Genomic DNA, 23062 nt, shown 5'->3' with positions numbered 1-23062 from the left:
CACTGTACCTCGTGACAATAATAAACCTAAACGGAAATGATTTGTGTTCGCTATATTTCATGCCGCAGAAGTCTGACCATACCCTGGGGTTTGGGCAGGTTGGGTCAGCTATCAAGAGTCTTCTAGCTTGTACGTAGGGGCTGCTATACGTCTGATATTGTGAGGATGGTGGTCAAGTGGTTATAGAGGCACAACGCACAAAAACAGGCCCTTCAGCCCAACTCTTCCATGCTGACCAAGATGCACCATCTCATCTAGTTGCGTTTGGTCCATATCCCTCTAAATCTTTCTTGTCCATGTACTTGCCCAAACAACTTTTAAATATTGGTATTACACTTGCCTGCAGCAGCTCGTTCCATATACCCACCCCGCTCCGTGTGAAAAAATTACCCCTCAGACAATAGCCCCTCAAAAGTTGAAAGATCCTTATTAGATTGTTCCCCACTCACCTTAAACGTATGGGCCTGTCCCACTTAGGCGATTTTTTAGGCAACTACAGGCGACTAGTTTGTCGCCACATGTTCGCCGGTGGTCGCCGTGAGTCGTCTCCTCAGTCGCACAAAAAGTCGTAGCGTCTTTCTGGTCACCGCTAAGTTTTCAACATGGTGAAAAATTTTCAGCGACAGTGGGTTTGACGCCAATGAGCGTGGCTTGACCTCCTGACGTAGGCGCTGTCGTAGGTTGTCGCCAGGATGACGTAGGTTGTTACCGGTTTTTCGGCGACACTGGGCTCTCTAGTTTTTGATTTCCCTACCCTGGGAAAGAGACTGTAATGCTGTTAGATGGTATCTAATGTCCTCATGATTTTATACACCTCCACAAGATCAGCCCTCAGCCTCCTGCGCTCCATGGAATAACGTCCAAGTCAGCCCAACCTCTCGCTATAGTTCAGGGCCTCGAGTCCTAGCAACATCCTTGGAGATCTTCTCTGCACCCTTTCCAGCTTAATGGCGTTGAGTTGTATTCTGGAGCTTGTGAGTTGCGATCAGGCCAGGGGAAGTCAGGAACAGGAATTAAATCCAGTCATTGGGGAACTGACTCCAGGAAAGTAACCAGGAAGGTTGTTGGACCACAAAATCAAAACCATGTTTGACTCGCGTTTCTGGGGACACCCCAAGTCTAGCAGTCTGTCGTTGAGAACAGCGACGTCAATATCAAGAACGAAGAGAGAGTCGAGAGCATTTAACTGTCGTATGTGCCAACAACGGAACAATTCAATTCTTAATCGCTGCGGCTTAAAGGAACTGTCAACACAATCCTCATGGATAATATAGAATGAAAAATCAATTGATTCATAATCACAATCCTAATGTAAATAAATACCAAAGTCCTCCGTGCAATCAAAGACAGTCCATAGTTCAGAGTTGGGGTTGGTTGTGCAGTGTTCACGGGCTGATAGTAGCTGGGAAGAAGCTGTTCTTGAACCTAGTGGTCACGGTTTTCACACTCCTGTCTCTTCCTATTGATGGAAGCAAATATAAAATTACTCTTGTGCCCCGACTGGATCTGTTAAATCTAATTTTGCAGAAGTGTTTATTTGATTTGTGACTTGATTGTGTGTTTTTTTCAGATGCCCAAGGGGTCTGATGACACGTGGGCTCAGAAGCTGTACAACACTCACCTGAACAAGTGTGCACTCTTCCAAAAGCCCCGCATGTCCAACCGGGCCTTCATCATCAAGCACTTTGCTGACCAGGTAACTACCTCCAAAACAACAGCCCTGGTGTATGGATGTGCCCCCCCCCGCCCCATTTGGGAGGTGGCTCTGTGACAATTGGTGAGAGGTCGGCATAAGCATGGAAGCCCGTGCATGTGGAATGTACATGCAACAGAGAGTCATACTGTTTCACAGCGTGGAAACAGGCCCTTCGGCCCAACTTGCCCACACTGGGCAACATGTCCCATCTATACTAGAGGGTTTAGAGGGATATGGACCAAATGTAGGCAAATGGATGAGGAGGGTTGAAGGGCCAGTTTCACATGGTTAGTGACACTGCGCTTGGCCCCTATCCCTCTAAACCTGTCCTATCCGTGTACCTGTCTGAATGTTTCTTAAGCGTTGCGATTGTACCTGCCTCAACGACTTCCATACACCCACCACCCTTTGTGTGAAAAAGTAATCCCTCGGGTTCCTATTCAAACTTCCTCTCCCCTCACATTAAACCTAATTCCTCCGGTTCTTGATTCCCCTACTCTGGGCAAGAGACTCAGTGTGTTTACCCGATCTATTCCTCTCGTGATTTTGCCCGTGGAACAATACCGCGCAGGATCGGGTCCCCTGGCCCCACAGAGGTCTATGCTGAACACAACGCCAAATTAAATGAATCTCCTCTGCCTGCACGAGATCCATATCCCTCCATCCCCTGTTTAACCATCTGCCGATCTAAAAGGCTCTTAAATGCCACTATCGTATCTGCTAAATCTAACTCTCTCATGAAAACATCCAGTGAATTGGCCTCCACTGCCTACTGTGGCAGCGAATTCCACAGATTTACAACTCTCTGGGCGAAAAAGATTTTTCCCTCACCTCAGTCCCAACTGGCCTACCCCTTATTCTTAAACCGTGACCCCTGGTTCTGGACTCCCCCAACATGGGGAACATTTTTCCCATGTTCTTCTCTGCACTCTTTCCATTTTAATGACCTTCTTGTCTCTGCGGTTGAACATTCTCGACGCTTGACGTTCCTTCAAGGGCCTGTCCCAAGAGCATTCCATGCAGTAAGCGCGACCAAACCAGAAGCGGGAGCCACGTGGAGGTCAAGTGAGTGACATGAAGTTCGAGCGAAGTCCGCGGGAAGTTCGCGCGAGACATACGCCGTCGAGGCGGCTGCGGGCAGGCCGTTGCCGCGCAGAATTTTTGAACACGGTCAGTTTTTTGGATCCCCGCGCGATGTCGGGATCAGCACCGCACAACTCCATACGGCTCCGGCGATCGAAATGGGACCGGCCCCGCGAGGCCGTAAGACTCAAGCGACCACGTTAGGTCGCGCTTGCCGCATGCAGGCGCATACTGGTGGGACCGGCCCTTTAGGTCGCTCTTACCGCATGGAGTCGCATGCTCGTGGGACAGGCCCTTAATTAGTTTGACTGGGTGGGGGGGGCTCCTCTGGATTGCTCACTGGAGCGCCCCCTTGTGTTCTTCCCCACCGATGCACTCTTCAACATTGGTCTCTAACAGGTGGAGTATCAGTGTGAGGGCTTCTTGGAAAAGAACAAGGACACTGTGTATGAGGAGCAGATCACGGTGCTGAAGGCCAGTAAGGTGAGTGTGGCCAGTGTTATGTTTCAGGTCTGTCTGAAGACCGAGGTCCAGGTTCGACCAGTCTGTACCATTAAGAAAGTTGGCACATTGTGCGTTATGTAACACAGCATCTCCTATCATTAAAACACATCATGTCAGTCCTTTAATGTTGAGTGCAACTTGTCCTTGGGTTGCAAATGCCTGTTTAAGTTAAAGTGAACCTGTTCAGTGCCCCCGAGTATACTCTGATCATGGCCAATAGCGGGAAAACTGGGCAGTGAGCAATGTAAGAGGGAACTGCAGATGCCGGTTTAAACCGAAGATAGACACAACAAGCTGGAGTAACGCAGCGGGACAGGCAGCATCTCTGGAGAGAAGGAATGGGTGACGTTTCGGGTCGAGACCCTTCTTCAGATCACGTTTGAGAAACCCAAGAACGAAGGTCAGAAGAAGTCTCGACCCAAAACGTCACCCGTTCATTCTCTCTAGAGATGCCGCCTGTCCCGCTGAGTTACTCCAGCTTTTTGTGTCTATCTTTGGCAGTGAACAGGTTAAGTTAAATTAATAAAGTTTCAATCAAACAATCCTGGAATACAATCCAGCTCCCATTAGAATATTAAATTCAATATTAAATATTTGTCCCCATGAACAGCAGAACCAGTGTAGGAAGGAACTGCAGATGCTGGTTTACACCAAAGATAGACACAAAATGGACTACTTCCCATTCTCTCTCTACTTTCAGAAATTGTTTTCTCCTCACAGTTTTGTGTGCTTTTGTTGCTATTCATTCCAATGCTGTAGAAATATGGTCATTATATCAATTGATTTGTTTTGACTTGCGGGGCAAAGTCAGCTTATGAATGTCCGTGAAAATGGAACCAATTTGTAACCCATTGAGGGTCTGTGCTTGGAGTCAGTATCTAGAGTTATGAGTAGACAAGAAGGGTTTCGGCCCGAAACGTCGCCTATTTCCTTCGCTCCATAGATGCTGCTGCACCCGCTGAGTTTCCCCAGCAATTGTGTGTACCTTCTAGAGTTATGAGGTTGTCTTATTTCAGCCAGAGCAGAAATCACAGGGAAAAGTGGGTAATAAGTGTCTATTTTGACTGTTAAAAAATTGTTTTGATTATTTTGTTTCCTTCTGTTCAACGCACACGGATGTCCACTCTACAGAAGGTAAAACCTTTAATATTCACTATTCTACAATATTCCCAGATCCAGCAGCAATGACACTTGGCAATCTCCACTGTGCAAAGGAGGGTTTAACTCATCCCCCCTGCATTATCGATGGAAAGGCTGACTCGTCTATCCCTAGTTTCTCATGTTCTTATAAATGCAACAATTTGTCTAGTTTTAGTTTAGTTTAGAGAAACAGCGTGGAAACAGGCCCTTCACCCACCGAGTCCACGCCGACCAGCGATCCCCCCGCACACTCACGCTATCCTGCGCACACCAGGGACAATTTACAATTTACAATTTTACCAAGCACGGGGAAAGTGTGCCGAACGGCCTGTTTCCGTACTGTACTCCCTTTGCCATGGACTCACCTTCTCCATCATGGCCTGGTTTGGCTCAGCCACCAAGCACGACATCCAGAGGCTGCAGCGAATCGTCCGATCAGCTGAGAAGGTTGTTGGCTGCAACCTTCCCCCCCCATCGATGAACTGTACACTGCAAGGGCCAGGAAGCGAGTGGGTAAGATCATCTCTGTCCCCTCTCACCCTGGCCACAAACTCTTTGAATCACTTCCCTCTGGAAGGCGACTCCGGACTGTCAAAGCTGCCACAGCCAGACATAAAAACAGTTTTTTTCCACAAGCAGTAGCTCTGTTCAACAACCAAAAGTCTGTAGCCTCCTTTTGCTCTTGTATTTTATTTCATACACAAACTATAATGTTTTATTCTTAATGTTTTATGTTTTATTCGTAATGGTTTACTGTATGTCGTGTTGTTACTTGCGAGTGGAGCATCAAGGCAAATTCCTTGTATGTGTATATACTTGGCCAATAAATTTATTTATAAACTCATAAGACTTCGGGTGATAGAGGAGTCAGAGGCATTTGCAAATATCCAAGTGGATTTCATGTAAGCATTCCCGGGGTGTGGATGGTGATCCAGAACCTTGCCTGTCCTTAATGTTGTGGTGGTTGTTCTTGTATTTTCCAATGAAAACCAGCTGACGCTGCTGGCTGAGCTGTTCCAGGATGAGAAGCAGGTGAGCAGCCCCACCGATGGCCGCCCACCCTTTGCCAGGGCGACGGTGAAGTCGGCCAAGCCCAGGGCCCTGCAGCCGAACAAGGAGCACAAGAAATCAGTGGGGCATCAGGTGAGTGCAGAGGGAAGTGGAGCCAGAGGGAGAATGACAATGAAGACTTTTGCCTCCATCACAGTGAGGAGGTGCCTGGTGAACTCACTGTGGTGGATGTTAATTTGTGTTTATTGCGTGTTTTGTTGTTTATTATTATATGTATGGCTGCAGGCAACGACATTTCGTTCAGACTGAAAGGTCTGAATGACAAATAAAGGATCTAATCTAATCAGAGCCAGACCATTCACTGTGTCTGTCCCAGCCCCACCCGACCATTCACTGTGTCTGTCCCAGCCCCACCAGACCATTCACTGTGTCTGTCCCAGCCCCACCCGACCATTCACTGTGTCGGTCCCAGCCCCACCCAGCCATTCACTGTGTCGGTCCCAGCCCCACTTCAGCAAAAACAAAACAAGCTCCCCTCTGTAAATGTGACCATAAACTTGCTGGTTTGTTGAAGAATCACAAAACACACACATGGCCCGTCTCCTTTTTCGGGGCCTGCGATCGTTTCGTTCTTGGGCCAGTTTATGACTTTAGTCCTATGCCGACAATTTTGGAACATGACGCTCCGTCAAGCATTACACTGAGGAGTGTGTGGGGGGGGGGGGGGGGGGTTCACACAGCCTGGGAACGGGACCTTCAGTCCAACCCACCCACGCCGGCCAACGGGCCCCATCCACACCGGGCCTCCGGTCCCACCTGCCTGCGTTTGGCCCATATCCCTCTTATCCTACTCTATCCATCCCAAATGCTCTTTCAATGTTGTGATGGTGCCTGCCTCAACTACCTCCTCCTCGGGACAAACATTTCACTCCAAGTGGTGCCTCTGTGAAATGAGCTTCCAAAGGAAGTATTGAGGCTGGTACAATAACAACCTTAAAAAAAACACTTTGACAAGTACCCCGATATGAAAGGTTTAGAAGGATAGATAGAAAGTGCTGGAGTAACGCAGCAGGTCAGGCAGCTTCTCTGGAGAAGATGGATAGGTGAGTCGGGACCCTTCTTCAGACCCCAACAATCAATCTGAAGAAGGGTCCTGACCTGAAATGTCACCTATCCATTTTCTCCTGAGATGCTGCCTGCGTTACTCCAGCACTTTCTGTCCAACTTTGGTATAAACCAGTATCTTCAGTTCACTCTTATTACACAAGGTTTCGATGGATATGGGACACATGCGGGCAAATGGGACTTACTTAGATGGGGCATCTTTGTCGGCATGGGCGAGGTGGGCTGAAGGGCCTGTTTCCTTGCTGCGTCACTCTACGAGATGAAAGCTATTCCTCTAATGTGATGAGTTACAGTTTGTTCTTCGTTGATCTCTTGCAGTTCCGCAACTCCCTCCACCTCCTGATGGAGACCCTCAACGCCACGACCCCTCACTACGTGCGCTGCATCAAGCCCAACGATGACAAGCTTGCCTTCACGTAAGCTGCACTCTGCTTCCATTCTCATTAACCTCAGGGTGTCAGGGGTTATGGGGAGAAGGCAGGAGAATGGGGTTAGGGGGGGGGAAAGATAGAACAGCTATGATTGAATGGCGGAGTACACTTAATGGGCCGAATGGCCTAATTCTGGATCTTTAGAATGTTTGAACAGTATACAATAAACCCTCGTATTAATGCACCTTAGGGAGGGACGGGGTTGTGATGGTATCTGCTGTTGCCGGTTGTCACCTATAACCAAGTGAGGGGGTGGGATGGGACGATATGTGGCATTGGGCGGAGGATAAGGTGAGAGGGGAGAAATCTAAAGGAGAGTTGAAGGATAGATTTTCAACGAGCATGGTATGTATCTAGACATTTAAACGATACACTGGGTATTTGTTAAGCAGAGATTGTTAGGTTTGTGATTAGGAAGGGTGTCAAAGGGTATGGAGAGAAGGCAGGAGAATGGGGTTGAGAGGGAAAGAAAGATCAGCCATGATCGGTTGGCTGGGTAGACTCGATGGGCTGAATGGCCTAATTCTGCTCCACTGCTTATGGTCTACAAGTACGTAATTCTTAAATGTTGTATCTGCCAGAGGGGATAACTTGTTGAAACACCTCCTATCCACGTCCTCCAGAGATGCTCTCCAGACCCACTGAGTCACTCAAACACTTTGCGTCTTTTTTAGGAAGAGTTATTTATGTCAGATGGTTACGGAGTTAAGCCTTTGTTGCATTGAACAAACCTTTTGCGTTTTGAGCAGCTGTGAAACGGGTCCCAAAAGCAGTCTAAGCACCTGCTGTGTGAATGGGTCAATGGATCTTTCACCGGGCAGAGTCTTAGATACAGCACGGAAACAGGCCCTTCGGCCCATAGAGTCCGTGCCGACCAGCGATCCCCACACATTATCATTATCCAACACACACTAGGGATAATTTACAATGACACCAAGCCGATTAACCTACAAACCTGTACGCCTGTGGAGTGTGGGGGGCAACCAGGGATCCTGGAGAAAACCCACACAGTTCACGGGGAGAACGTGCAAACTCCGCCAGACAGCACCCGTAGTCGGGATCGAACCCGGGTCTCCGGCGCTGTTACTCATCCGGGTTTTAAGTAATTAATGCTGACAGACAAGGTCTATAGTTTGTCGTGGAGTGACCCTCAGTAGTGGATGCAGTGTGGCGCTGGTGGAACTCCCTGATGTTGGGAGAGGAAGAGGCTCCGACTTGAAATAACAAGTAACACCGTAATGTCACCCTCAGTCGAATGTATGAGTGTGGAACAAGGGCTGTTCAAGTCTGGTGCGCTGCCAAGTCACTGAAACTGCAAGTTATTGTTTCCATAAGTCCTCACAGCCTGAGATAAAATTATTTAATGAACACCACAGGGTTCCTGACCCTTAGGGCCTGTGTAGCATATTAAAAAGTCAGTACTGTTGGAATAGCAGACGTAATTCAAGTTAATTTAATTCAAATGGTTTGTTAATTCAGTATTTAGGCAATCAATTTCTAATTTGCTCAGTTGGTCATGACTTCATTCAAAATGTTGGATTATTCATTCATTTTTATAGTATTAAAAAAATGGCTGAATTGTTTTTTGAAGGTTCTAGAAGTGACCAGAGGGTCGAAATCTGTCCTTGGAGGGTTGAACATTGCAACGTTGTACTTGTAGACGCCGAGGGAACTGCAGATGCTAGTTTACCACACAAAAAGACACAAGGTGCCGGAGTAACTCAGCGGGGCAAGCACCATCTCTGAAGAACATGGAGACTCGATGATTCGGGTCACGAACCTTTGAGTTCCTCCAGCACTTTGTTTCTTTTTTCCACACATTGTGCTTACCGCATGGAGTTTGGTTCCCTTGCAACTTGTGAAACTAGGTCTTTCCAAGATGGAGGGCCAGGCACTTTCACTGATGGAATCCATCTGGTGGTAACAAAGCATTCACCTTTACAGAAGCTGTTCACTAAATCTCAAAAACATGACCATAATAAACCAATACAAATGACCAGAACATTCTATCTGTGTGGGAAGGAACTGCAGATGCTGGTTTAAACATAAAAAGCTGGAGTAACTCAGCGGGACAGACAGCATCTCTGGAGAGAAGGAATGGGTGACGTTTCGGGTCGAGACCCTTCTTCAGACTCTGCCTGTCCCGCTGTGTTACTCAGCTTTTTGTCACACTTTCTATCTGTTTAGTTATGACCTGATGAATAAAGTTGCCCAGTTTAACAAAGCCTTAATTAGTTCATTAGGATAGAACATAAAACGGACCCTTCGGCCCAAAATGTCCGTGCCGAACTTGATGCCAAAGACCATCACTTTTCCACCTGCTCGTAACTAATGTCCCTACATTCCCTGCATGTCCATATGCACATCCAATAGCATTTTAAATGTCACTAACGTGTCTGCTTCAACCACCACCTCCAGCAGCACGTCCCCAGGCCCTCACCGCCCTCTGTGAAAATAAAACTTGCCCTTCACATCTCCTTTAAACTTTGTCCCTCTCACCTTAAACCCATAACCCTCTGGTATTTTGTTTTTTACATCCTGGGAAAAAGATTCTGACTAACTAAAGTTGCAGACAGACATTAGTTTACCTTGACATCATGTTCGGTATGGACGTTGTGGGCCGAAGGGCCTGTTCCTGTGGTGTACTCTTGTATATATTCAATGTGGTACTATCCTACACACTAGGGAAGCCAATTAGCCTACAAACCTGTACGTCTTTGGAGTGTGGGAGGAAACCGGAGCACCCGGAGAAAACCCACGCAGGTCACGGGGAGAAGGTACAAAGTCTATATGGACAGCCCCCGTAGTCAGGATCGAACCTGGGTCTCTGGTGCTGTAAGCAGCAACTCGACCTGCTGCGCCACTGTGCCCCCTCTAGTTTAGAGCTTGGTTTGTCTGGTATCTGCTAGTGGAGGATGGGCATCCAATATTAACTTGTTTTTGATTATCTCTCTGCAGGTTTGACCCTAAGCGCGCAGTGCAACAGCTTCGAGCCTGTGGAGTGTTGGAGACCATCAGAATCAGTGCTGCCGGCTTCCCGTCCAGGTGGGGTGAATCATAGAGTGATACAGCGTGGAAGTGATACAGGCCCTTCAGCCCAACCTGCCTATGGCAGCCAACATGCCCCATCTACACTAATCCCACCTGCCTATGTTTGGCCCATATCCCTCTAAACCCATCTTACCCATGTACTGTCTAATGTGTCTTAAACGTTGCAATAGTCCCTGCCTCAACTCTCTCTTGCAGCAGCTCGTTCCATACACCCACCACCCTTGCGTTCCTGCCCCTCACCTTAAACCAATGTCCCCTACTCTGGGCAAGAGACGGTGTCTACCCGATCTATTCCTCTAATGATTTTGTACACCTCTATAAGATCACCCGTCATCCTCCTGCGCTCCAAGGAATGGAGTCCCAGCCTGCTCAACCCCTCCCTGTAGCTCAGGCGTTTAGGGGAAGTCCGAGACTCTCCCTTGGGCCGCCCGGAGCCGTGCTGTGCTTCATTCGTTTAATTCAGGAGTTTGTTCACAGTTACAACACAGTGCAATTTGGCCCTGGACCTGAGGTTGGAAAACTTGTGTTGATTTGCCTTTTCAGATGGACCTACCAAGAATTCTTCAACCGATATCGGGTGCTGATGAAGCAAAAAGATGTTCTCAGTGACAAAAAGCTGACCTGCAAAAATGTCCTGGAGAAATTAATCAAGGTGATGCCTGTGTGGTGCAAACTTCTGCAATGTTATTCCCTGGAACGTCGGAGGTTGAGGGGCAGGCAGGGTAGATAGTCAGAACCTTTTTCCCAAGGTGGATGGTTGCTGGGAAGATGCTGTTCTTTAAGCTGGTGTTCACGGTTTTCAGGCTCCTGTACCTTCATCCTAATGGTAATAGTGAGATGAGAGCGTGGCCAGGGTGGTGTGGGTCTCTGATGAAATTGGCTGCCAACACCCACCATTGCCTTCCATCTACACTAGTCCCCCCTGCCTAAAGTTTGGCCCATACCCCTCTAAACCTGTCCTATCCATGGTTTAGGACAGGTTTTAAGGCAGAGCCTTCTGCAATTCCCTTCTTCTTCTTCTTCGTGCGTATGGCGTGCACAGCCAAATGTTGTAGGACAACTTGTTCTATTTGATCTTATTTGATTGTGCACGCCGGGTTGATTGCATTCGTCAAAACAGGGCGGACCACGTGAAGGTTGCAATCTCCCACCCCAGCAATTCCCTTTGAATGGTGGGGAGGTCAGTACCCGTGATCGAACCGGCAACATTTACCACTCTCTGTAGCTTCATTCATTCCTAGGCTTTGTCCTGGACAATTTCTCCAGGACACTGAAGGATAGTTAGCTATTCCCTCTCCTTGCCTCTGCTCCAATGTATCAGCTGCCGTTGCATCTCTCTGCAACCATCTCCAGGTGACTCTTTGATAGACTAGAGATACAGCATGGCAACAGACCCTTTGGTCTCACCGAGACCGTACTGACCAGCGAACAACCCACACACTAGCTCTATCCTACACACTCGGGACAGTTTATTTTTAGCAATTCTACCGAAGCCAATTAGCCAACAAAACCGCATGTGTTTGGAGAGTGGGAGGAAACCGGAGAAAACCCACGCGGTCACTGGGAGAATGTACAAACTCCGTGCAGATTCCCGCAGGGAGAGATCGCTCGCTGGCGCCACCTACCTTGAGGGATTCGTATTCCAGTTCCGTGCCCCTGGCTTTAAGTTGCTGATCTTCTGCCTCCTGGTGAGAAGCACAAACAGAATCCACCGGTCAACTGGGCAGCAGAGTGGCGCAGCGGTAGAGTTGCTGCCTCACAGCGCCAGAGCCCCGAGTTCAATCCAAACTAGGGTGCTGTCTGTGCGGAGTTTGTACGTTCTCCCTGTGACCGCGTGACTTTTCTCTGGGTGCTCCGGTTTCCTCCCACACTCCAAAGACATATGGGATTGTAGGTCAAATTGGCTTGGTATAAGTGTAAAATGTCCCTAGTGTGCGTAGGAAAGCATCAGTGTGTGCGGGGATCGCTGGTCGGTGCGGACTCGCTGGGCCGAAGGGCCTGTTTCGTTGCTGCATCTCTAAACTAAAACTAAATTGTGACTGTTCGGATGGGCTGGGATTACTGCATAAAATGAGCCATATATGTGATCCCTTCAGACCCTTTAAGATCCCTAATTGCTGTTCTCAGGAGGATATGATAAGGCACAGTAAGCTATTTATGGACAAGTTCTCTCATTGAGCTATCGTCAGCTTTCTGGTAGTCAACATTTTCTGTGTCATTGTTACTTTTGCAAGCCATTTAGACTGCATAATAAGACCATGTTGTCTAACCTTAACATTTTCAAATGTGGACTTAATTTGGCGATAATTCATTATTTTTAATATCGCTCGAGTGAATGTCGCTCGTGAAGAGAAACATAAAGGTTGCCATTGATAAAATATATTGATTTTTATTTAAATGGATTAGTTTCGTACAGCCATATAGATTGTGTGGTGTAGATGCCTGACATGGGAGGTAGTGCCTGTAACAGTGTAGCTGTAAGAATGACGACTCGGGTGAACAATGTGTAGAAGGTGCTTGGCACACTTGCCTTCATTTGGAAGGATATTGAGTACAAACGTTGAGACATCAGTTGTACAATTCATTGGTGAGGCCACACTTGGAGTATTGGGTGCAGTTCTGATCGCCCAGCTCTGGGAAGCATGTCTTTAAGTTGGAAATAGTGCAGAAGGGATTCACCAAGGTAGCACAGTACAGCACAGGCCCTTCGGCCCACAATGTTTGTGCTGAACATGATGCCAAGTTGAACTGATCTCCTCTGCCTGTTCATGATCCATTTCCCTCTATTCCCTGCTCTTCCATGTGCCTATCTAAAAGCCTCTTAAACACCACCATCCAATCTGCCTCCACCACCATCCCTGGCAGTGTGTTCCATGCCCACACCAGTCTATGTAAAAACAGATATCCCACACATCTCGATTAAACTTTTCCCCTCCCCTTATAGCTAATGTTGGACATTTTCACCTTGGGGGGGAAAAGGTACTGACTGTCTACCCTATCTATGCCTCTAATCATTTTATATACTCCCCTCAACATTCGACGTTCCAAAGAAAACAATCCTAGTTTATCCAACATCTCCCTGTAGCTGAAACACTCTGATCCAAGCGGCATTCAGTAAAACCTCCACTGCACCCTCTCTAAAACCTCTGTATTCGTCTAGTAATGGGGTGACCACCAGAACTGCACGCAATACTCCAATTGCGGCCTAACCAAAGCCTGTATCATGGCTTCCTGACTTTTATACTCAATGCCCATAGCAATGAAGGCAAGAATGTCATACACCTTGTTTGGGACTTTGGGATTTTATTTCTTTGGAGCGCAGGAGGCTGAGGGGTGATGATCATGAAGGGCATGGAGAAAGAGAGCGCCCAGTCTTTTCCCCACGGTAGAGGATTCTAATACCAGAGGGCACAGGCTGAAGGAGAGAGGAGAAAGATTTAAGAGGGACTATGAACAACATGTTCACAGAAGGTTGTCCATTTCTGGAACAAAGTTGTCCGTGGAAGTTCTAGAAGGAGATAAAATAATGACTTTCAAAAGACATTTGGACCGATATATATGGGTAGGATGGGCTTAGAGGGCTATGGTTTGGGCCTCTTGATTGGCGTGGGCAAGGTGGGCTGAAGGGCCTGTTTCCGTGCTGTACAGTTCTATGGATCTGTGACTCTCGCCAATATGAACATGTTCAACCTTCCACACAGCACAGATCATTAAAATGACTGTTTCCACATCAATAAATTCACGGGCTAAGTGCAGGGTTGATGCGAGGGCAAAGCACCTTAGACTGCAGAGATATCGTATGGAAACAGGGTCCCCGGCCCACCGAGCCCACCAGCGATCACCCCGCATACTAGCACTCTCCTACACGCGAGGGAAAATTAGCCAACAAACCTGTACGTCTTTGGAGCGTGGGAAGAAAGCAGGAAACCCATGTGCTCATAGGGAGAACATACAAGTTCTGTACAGACAGCACTCGCAGTCAGGATCAAATCTGGGACTCTGGCGCTGTCATGCTCCTGTCCCACTTAGGAAACCTGAACGGAAACCTCTGGAGACTTTGTGCCCCACCCAAGGTTTCCGTGCGGTTCCCGGAGGTTTTTGTCAGTCTCCCTACCTGCAACCACTACCTGCAACCTCCGGGAACCGCCCGCAACCTCCGGGAACCGCACAGAAACCTTGGGTGGGGCGCAAAGTCTCCAGAGGTTTCCGTTCAGGTTTCCTAAGTGGGACAGGGGGCAGCAACTCTACCGCTGCACCACTTATAATGATAAATTTAGTTCATCTGTTAAAATGTGCGCACACAGTCTCTCTGTATTTTATTTGTCTTTATAAATCCCTCTTGAATTAATATTTCTTGGGAAATGCCTGCCAGATGATTGATGGACTTAAAACGCAGACACCGCACATTTGTTCATGATGCAGCCTCAGTATTTTGACTGAAGGCAGGATTAATACTTAATTTATTGAGCCAGTAAACATAAGTGTTTAAATCCAAAAACCTTTTCAAAGTTTTTCTTGGTTTTAATTCAAAGCTTCAAGTCTAAACATCAAGCAGGAGTTTAGTCTTGCTAGATTAATTAAGCTGAATAATTAAGGTCATTGATGTGAATTGGTCGGATGGGAGATTGTCACACCACGTGTCTGGGTGATTTGTTTTGGGCTGTTATCTTTTTGTGGTTGCAGACGTTCCCGTCTCCCACGCACTGTTCTAACTTTGTGCCCTTCCTTCAGGACCAGGACAAGTATCAGTTTGGTAAAACGAAGATCTTTTTCCGGGCTGGGCAAGTGGCCTACCTGGAGAAACTGCGTGCCGACAAGCTCCGCGTGGCCTGCATCAGGATCCAGAAGACCATCCGGAGCTGGCTGCAGCGGAAGAAGTACCTGCGTATGCGGTCTGCAGCGATCACTATCCAGCGATACGTACGCGGCTACCAGGCCAGATGGTAAGCGGCTCTCCGAGAGCGATCCCAGCAATGCGCCGGGGTAACATGCGATGACAATGAAATTAGTAGGAAGGAACTGCAGATGCTGGTTTAAACCAAAGCTAGACACAAAATGCTGGAGTAACTCAACGGGACAGGCAGCATCTCTGGAGAGAAGGAATGGGTGACGTTTCGGATGGAGACCCTTCTTCAGTCTGAAGGGATGCTGCCTGTCCCGCTGAGTTACTCCAGCTTTTTGTGACAATAAAATTAATTTTGAATATTTGGGGCCTTGACAGGGGGATTGAGGAAAGGATGTCTTCTTCAGAGAGAATCTCAAACTAAGGGTTATTGTTTAGAATTGAGATATTGTCCTTCGAACGCAAGGAAAGAGACAATGTTGAGCGTTTGAAGGCACTGGGTCTGTACTCGCTGGAGGTTAGAGGGATGAGGGGAACTCATTGAAACTTACCGAATAGTGAAAGGATGTGGAGATGATGTTTCCACTGGTGGGAGAGTCTAGGGCCACAGGTCATTGGTGCAGAATTAAAGGACGTTCCTTTAGAAAGGAGATGAGGCGAAATTTCTTTAGTCAGAGTGTGGTGGAATTCATTGCCGCAGAAGGCTGCGGAAGCAAAGTCAATGGACATTTTTCAAGCAGCGAGGGATAGATTCTTGATTAGTATGGGTGTCAGGGTTATGGGGAGAAGGCAGGAGAATGGGGTTAATTGGGAAAGATAGATCAGCCATGATTGAATGGCGGAGTAGACTTGATGGGCGGAATGGTTTAATTCTGCTCCTATCATGCATGAGACCTTTACAATGAGACCGTCCGTGCTTGATCTCCTAGAGTTGTCAGGGAAGAGCTTATATCATTTAGTTTACAGGAGTTTAGCAATCGTGGGCATCTGGTATCCCTCCATGCCACGCAGCCACTAACCTAACTCTGCCTTGTTGTCTGTCGCTCGTGCTCTGCCCCTCTCAAGCTATCAATAACTGCGTCCTCTTTGTTGCATTACAGCTACGCCCAGTTCCTCCGCAGGACCCGCGCAGCCACCCTCATCCAGAAGTACCAGCGCATGTACGCAGCCCGGCAGAAGTTTCTGCGCTTCCGTTCAGCGACTATTGTCATCCAGTCTTTTATACGAGGCTTCCGGGGAAGGAGGCAATACAAAGCTGTAAGTACTGTAACTGTGAACACTTCAATAGTTCACTGTAAGATGCATGAGGACAAATCAATAGTCTCTTTATTGTATCTCCTAGTACAGTGCAAGGCTTGTCCTGAATGCTGTCAAATTATACTATACTATACATGAGTACAATAGATCCTCTAGACTTTAGAGATACAATGTGGAAACAGGCCATTCGGCCCACCGAGTCCATGCCGACCAGCAATCACCCCGTTCACTAGCACTATCCTACATATTAGGGACAATTTGCAGAAGCCAATTGACCTAGACAATGTCTTTGGAGTGTGGGGCGAAACCAGAGCACCCCGGAGAAATTCCACACAGTCACAGGGAGAACGTACAGACTCCACACCGACAGCACCCGTAGTCGGGATCGAACCTGGGACTCTGGAGCTGTAAGGCAGCAACTCTACCGCTGCGCCACCGTGCCGCTCTTCTGAAGGCAGCAATGATATATTTTCTTTCATGCAGAGATTAGTTCCAATCTGTGCGATTGGCATGTCTCCAATTTCTGCCGATGTACCATAGAAAGCATACTGCCGACTTGCATCACAGCTTGGTTTGGGAAAATTGCAAAGAGTTGTAGATGAAGCCCAGTCCATCACACGGACCAGATTTCCCACCATTGACTCCATCGACACTTTATACTGAGTATCCTTTAACGCTGCCACTGCTACCAGAGGTGCGGCCGGTTTAAACCATGGGTCAGAACCCCACGTTTACCCGTTCAAAACTCTTCCTTTTCCCAAACAGATCCTCCGGGAACAGAAAGCCACCATTCTTCAGAAGCACATGCGGGGCTGGATGGCCAAGCGCAAGTACCGCAGGACGCACCACGCCATCGTCTACCTGCAGTGCTGCTACCGGCGCATGATGGCCAAGCGAGAGCTGAAGAAGCTGAAGATCGAAGCCCGCTCGGTGGAACACTACAAGACTCTCAACATTGGCATGGAGAACAAGATCGTGCAGCTGCAGTGTAAAGTCAATAACCAGGTACGACCAATGTCATTGTAATGGATAACATGCAGCACAGGAACAGGCCCTTCGGCCCATAATGTCCGTGCAAGCATAATGCCAAATTAAACTAATCTCCTCTGCCTGCACATAGTCTATATCCTCCAATCCCTGTACATCCATTGCCCATCTAAAACCCTCTTAATCACAACTAACATATCCACCTCCACCACCACCACCCCTGGCAGCAGGGTCCAACTCCACATCAATGCTGTTACGGGTCTTGCCATTAACTGCATGCTTTGCCCTTGCATTCGACATCCCAAAAGACGAGTTATTCTGCCGCATTTATCTGTGAGAGTCATAGAGGCCTTTCAGCCCAACTTATCCATGCTGACCCAGCTGACATTGAGCGATCCCCAATTGCCGGCACTTGGTCCTCTGGGCTTTTTCTATCCACCTCCTTTCCGTGTCCGTATGTATTTAAAATGTTGTTAGTGTACGTGATTGAACTACTTCCTCTGGCCCCTTTGCTCTCCAATGACGTCCGGGTGTTGAACCATCCATGAGGTTTGTGCAGAGATGTGTCTCAGTCCATTGTGGAGCGGCACAGCAGGTGAACGAAAGGCCTTGGATTCTCACTGTGATGCCCCGGCATCTTTGTCTTTCAATGTAGACCAAGGAGATGAAATCTCTGCTGGAGAAGTTGGTGAGCTTGGAGTCCACGTACACCCACGAGACGGACAAGTTGCGGACGGAGGTCGACAAGCTGCGGGTAAACGAGGGCAGCGCCAAAGTGTCCTCCAACAAGATCACGTGCCTGATGGAGGAGATTGCCATACTGCGCAAGGAGCTCACGGAAACTCAGGCTCAGAAGAAGCGTCTTGAAGAGAGCGGGAATAAATACAAAGCGGAGACAGATGTGGTGAGTATGTCTTGTATACTGAGCACTACATGTTGTGTGGGAGCCTTCATAAAACTTCTTAGTCAGAGTCATACAGCATTGGCAACAGGCCCTTCAGCCCAACTTGCCCACTCTGGCCAACATGTCCCATCTACACCAGTCCCACCTGCCTGTGCTTGGCCCATATCCCTCTAAGCTATTAAACCTGGCTCGGACAAAACTCTGATTATTAATAACCCATTATCTGTTATTTGCACTTTATCAGTTTATTTATTCATGTGTGTATATATTTATATTATGGTATATGGACACACTGATCTGTTTTGTAGTCAATGCCTACTATGTTCTGTGTGCTGAAGCAAAGCAAGAATTTCATTGTCCTATCAGGGACACATGACAATAAACTCACTTGAACTAAACCTATTCTATCCTTGTACCTGTCTAAATGTTTCTTCTACGTTACGATAGTCCCTGCCTCAACTACCTCCTCCGGCAGCTCGTTCCATACACCCACCACCCTTTGTATGAAAAAGTTCCCCCTCAGTTTCCTATTTATTCTTTCCCTCCCTCAACGTAAACCTATGGCCCTCGATTCCTAGTACTCTGGGAAAATGACACTGCGCACTTGCACAATCTATTCCTCTCATGATTTTATACACCTCTCTAAGATCATCCCTCATCCTCCTGCACTCCGTGGAATAGAGTCCTAGCCGGCTCAACCCCTCCCTGTAGCTCAGAGCCTCGCTTCCTGCCAACATAAATCTTCTCTGCAACCTTTCAAGCTTAACAACATCTTTCCTGTAACGGTGCCCAGAACTGGACACAATACTCTAAATGCAGCCTCACCAACATCTTATATTTATCATACGGTGGTTATCGTATCACACTTTCATAAAATTAAGTTAGTATCGTGCAATGTTTCTTCACAAGTATCTCCAGATGCACTGACTGCCCTATTTTCCTTCAAGATTATGTTATTTTCCGTTGCTTAAGAGATCTCAGTTTTTCCTTGGGTGAGATTCAAACACTTGAGCGTGCACAGACTATTGTCATGTGGTATAGAATTGGCAATCAAAGAGTCAGGCTGGCAACAGTCCCTTCGGCCCATCTCGTCCATGCCGACCATCCCAGCTTGTCCCATTTGCCCCATGTTTGACCCACATCCCACTGAACCTTTCTTATCCATTAACCAGTCCTTCACCTGGCAGCTCACTCCATATACCCACTGCCCTCTGTGTGGAAAAGGTTGCCCCTTCGGTTCCTATTAAATGTTTCCCCTCTCACCTTAAATCTGTGCCCTCTAGTTCTGGAATTTCCCCTAACCCTGGGAAAAAGACTCTGTGCATTCACCCTGTCTATTCCCCTTATTTTATCCACCTCTATACGATTCACCCTCAGCCTCCTGTGCTCCATGGAGTATAGTCCTAGCCTCCACAACCTCTCCCTATAGCTCAGGAACTTCAAGTCCCAGCAACATCCTGGTAAAACTTCTCTGCACCATCTCCAGCTCTGCGGATCGTCAAAGGTGAGGAGACTAAAACTGCCCTTGCCCTTCTCCCCAGGTGTTGTCCCAGCTGACAGAGCAGAATGCATTGCTGAAGAGCGAGAAAGATGATCTGAATTGTCGAATCCAGGTGCAGGCCAAGGAGATAACAGGTGAGTGAGTCCTCCATTGATACAAGATACATAAAAATAAAGAAAACAATACACGATAGAATTCAACATAAAAACATCCCCGCACAGCAGAATCAAATGTTCCCACTGTGAGGGAAGGCACCAAAGTCAGTCTCTTCCTCTAATGTTCCCCAATGTTCACCCGTGGTCGGGGCCTCCCCGAGCCCTCCGCAGTTGCCGCTACGGGCGATCCGATGTTCAGGCCCATTGCCCATGCAGGTGAAGTGTAGTAGGGAATGGGCTGGACTGGAGCAAGGTTGAACGGATGAAATCTGACTGTGAGGTCACAGCAGTAGACTTTGTCCCACAGGACATGAGTATTGTAGGAAAATCAACACTTTGAGAACACCGTCCTTTACAGATTAAAAAATTATATAATTAAAACTCCATGTTTTTTTTTCAGTTCATGTTAGACTTCTGGAGTAGGTCAGGTCCAGACAGATTACCAGATTCAGACAGATCACCAGCCGGTTTTAGACAGGCACCTGGTCTTTGTGTGGCACAGTGACACAGTGGTAGAGTTGCTGCCTTACACCACCAGAGACCCAGGTTAGATCCTGACTACGGGTGCTGTCCGTACAGAGTTTGTACGATCTCCCTGGAGAACATAGGTTTTCCAGGTTCCACCCACACTACAAAGATAAAAGTTTGTAAGTTAATTGGCTTCGGTAAAATTGTAAATTGTCCCTCGGGTGAAGGGATGATGCTAGTGTAATGGGGTGATCGGTGGATTTGACTGGGTGGGCCAAAGGACATGTTTGCATCTCTGAAGTCTAAAGTCTTGATGTCACACTGGTCCAATAAGTTCAACGTCTCATAGTGCTCTGCTTGTCCTCCAGAAACAATGGAAAGACAGAATGAAGAAGAAACCAAACAGCTTCAGGTTGACCTTAATGATGAAAGGTCCAGGTATCAGTCTCTGCTCAACGAGTTCTGCAAACTGGAGGAACGCTATGACAACCTGAAAGAAGAAATGTCTTTGGTTGTAAGTACCTTCCACACACTGATGTCTGGAGCACCCGACAGAACAGCACAGGAACAGGCCATTCAGCCCACAATGTCCAAGCCCAACACCACGGTTAAACTAATCCCCTCTGCCTGCACCTGTGATCCATATCCCTCCATTGCCTGCATATGCATGCGCCTATCTCGAAGCCTCTTTAACACCACTACTGTATCTGCTTCCACCACCACTCCTCAATGGCACAGTGTCACTTTGCCATAGATCAGCAGTTTCCCATTGAAGCCACCGCTCTCTCCACCTTGCTGTGGCCTTGCCCCAGACCCACCTCTGCATCTTCCAGCACCCATCGCTTGCAATGTTCTCCACTCCTCCAACACCAACCTCCCTTCTCAACCTCTGCCCCACAGTTGGACCTGTTCCTCAAGACCGTGTCACTTGTCCTGCTACTAACTCTTTCCAAAAAATACCCTCTAATTTCATCAGAATCCAGGTAGTTTATAGACCTTCTCCAATGCAATCAATAGACAATAGATAATAGAAAATAGGCAGCACCGCCATTCAATGTGATCATGGCTGATCATCCACAATCAGTACCCCGTTCCTGCCTTCTCCCCATATCCCTTGACTCTGTTATCTTTAAGAGCTCTGTCGAGCTCTCTCTTGAAAGCATCCAGAGACCCGGGTTCTACACTTCCAGTGACTGGCGCTGGCTCCCTCCATCACTTCTACACAGTTTCTTTGGACAACATTGGTCCGAAGATCCTTATTTTCTTTATCCTCGCCCCCCCCCCCCCCCCCCCCCCCCCCCCCCCCCCCCCCGCCCTGAGCCTTCCTCAGTCATAGAGCAGGGAAACATGCCCACAAAGATGCCCCATCCCAGCAAGGCCCAGTCTCCTGCATTTGGCCCATACATAAACCTTTCCTACCCGTCAACCTGTACAAGTGTCTTTTAAATGTTTTCGTACCTGCCTTAACTATCTCCTCTGGCTCATTCCAATAACCCCCACCACTCTGTGTGGAAAAATTTGCCCCTCAGATTCCTATCAAATCTTTCCCCTCTCACCCTGAACATATGCCCTCTAGTTCTTGAGGGTCACATGTCAAGTGTGTTTTATTCTCATTCCCCAACAATATCGTTGGGATACAGTGCATTCTTCCTATCTATGCCCCTCATGATTTTATACACCTCTATAAGATCATCCATCCCTCACTTTCCCGCACTCCATGGAAGCGTTTTAATCTGCCCAACCCCCCCCCCCCCCCCCCTCTTATAGCTCAGGCCCTCCTGGTGATATCCTGAAAAACTTTAGGATCTGGCTTTTGGGCATTGTAGTTTAGTTTAGAGATACAGCACGGAAACAGGCCCTTCGACCCACCGAGTCCACGCCCACCAGTGATCCTTGCACACTAACACTATCCTGCACACTAGAGACAATTTTACATTTACACCAAGCCAATTAATCCTGTACATCTTTGGGATGTGGGAGGAAATCGGAGATTCCAGAGAAAACCCACGCAGGTCACGGGGAGAGAACGTATCAACTCCGTACAGACAGCACCCGTAGTCAGGATCGAACCCGGGTCTCTGGCGCTGTGAGGCAGCAACTCTACCGCTGCGCCACCGTGCCGCCAATTCTGCACCAAACCTGCAGTATTCCCCAGATTCAGGTGCGTTACTCATTGAGGATTGCCCACTCCTTTTGCAGAGCATTACCAAGCCTGGCCACAGAAGGACGGACTCCACCCACAGCAGCAACGAGTCGGAATACACCTACAACTCCCTCTTGTCCTCAGAGCCTGGAGAATCGGAGGACGTGACGAGAAGAACGGAGGTAGGTTCCATTCTTTGTTGGCCAAGTTAGAGATACAGCGTGGAAACAGACCCTTCGGCCCACCGAGTCTGCGCCGACCAGCGATCCCCGTACACTAACGCTATCCTGCACTAGGGACAATTTACTGAAACCAATTAACCTACAAACCTGTACGTCTTTGCGATGTGGGAGGAAACCGGAGCACCCGGTGAAGACCTACCAGGTCACAGGGAAAACGTACAAACTTCGTACATACAGCATCCATAGTCAGGATTGAATCCGGGTCTCTGGCGCTGTAAGGTAGCAACTCTACCCCTGTGCTACCATACCACTTGTTCCCTTGAAGTAAATCCAGGGCCGGTCTGCTGAAAGGCAAGGTTAGGTGCACTGGTCCTGAAAATACTGGACTGCAGCCATTTAAACCTCCACCAGAGTCTCAGACCAAAAGACAGGCTATAATGTTCAGGATTACTGATTACATAAGGCTATGTGGGGGGAATGGGAGCTCCAGGTAGGACACTGTATAACTGCAAAGGTACGTTGTGGTCAAGAATATAACAGGTAGGATGTAAAATGCATAAATGTGAAATTACCCATTTTGG

The 23062-nt window shown here is 47.9% G+C and overlaps 1 protein-coding gene across 15 annotated transcripts in view; it reads left to right on the top strand.

Moving 5' to 3' along the window:
* Positions 1–23062, top strand: part of myo5a (myosin VA) — a 132432-nt gene that overhangs the window by 72724 nt on the left and 36646 nt on the right. For 9 of the 15 annotated variants that reach the window (XM_033050429.1, XM_033050426.1, XM_033050433.1 and 6 more), the window contains 14 exons: positions 1571–1696; positions 3179–3262; positions 4415–4417; positions 5417–5566; positions 6878–6975; positions 9949–10035; positions 10585–10693; positions 14773–14984; positions 15985–16141; positions 16907–17146; positions 17784–18032; positions 19574–19667; positions 20525–20670; positions 22356–22481. In XM_033050429.1, coding sequence (XP_032906320.1) covers positions 1571–1696; positions 3179–3262; positions 4415–4417; positions 5417–5566; positions 6878–6975; positions 9949–10035; positions 10585–10693; positions 14773–14984; positions 15985–16141; positions 16907–17146; positions 17784–18032; positions 19574–19667; positions 20525–20670; positions 22356–22481 — 1881 coding nt within the window. The remainder of the gene's footprint in view (positions 1–1570; positions 1697–3178; positions 3263–4414; positions 4418–5416; positions 5567–6877; positions 6976–9948; positions 10036–10584; positions 10694–14772; positions 14985–15984; positions 16142–16906; positions 17147–17783; positions 18033–19573; positions 19668–20524; positions 20671–22355; positions 22482–23062) is intronic. The other 6 variants (XM_033050428.1, XM_033050440.1, XM_033050437.1 and 3 more) reach the window with 1 other exon arrangement.

This window comes from Amblyraja radiata, chromosome 34 (assembly GCF_010909765.2).
Source record: "Amblyraja radiata isolate CabotCenter1 chromosome 34, sAmbRad1.1.pri, whole genome shotgun sequence".
Taxonomy (NCBI): Eukaryota; Metazoa; Chordata; class Chondrichthyes; order Rajiformes; family Rajidae; genus Amblyraja; species Amblyraja radiata.
Note: the sequence above shows the minus strand (reverse complement) of the source record. Positions and strands in the feature narration are given on the sequence as shown.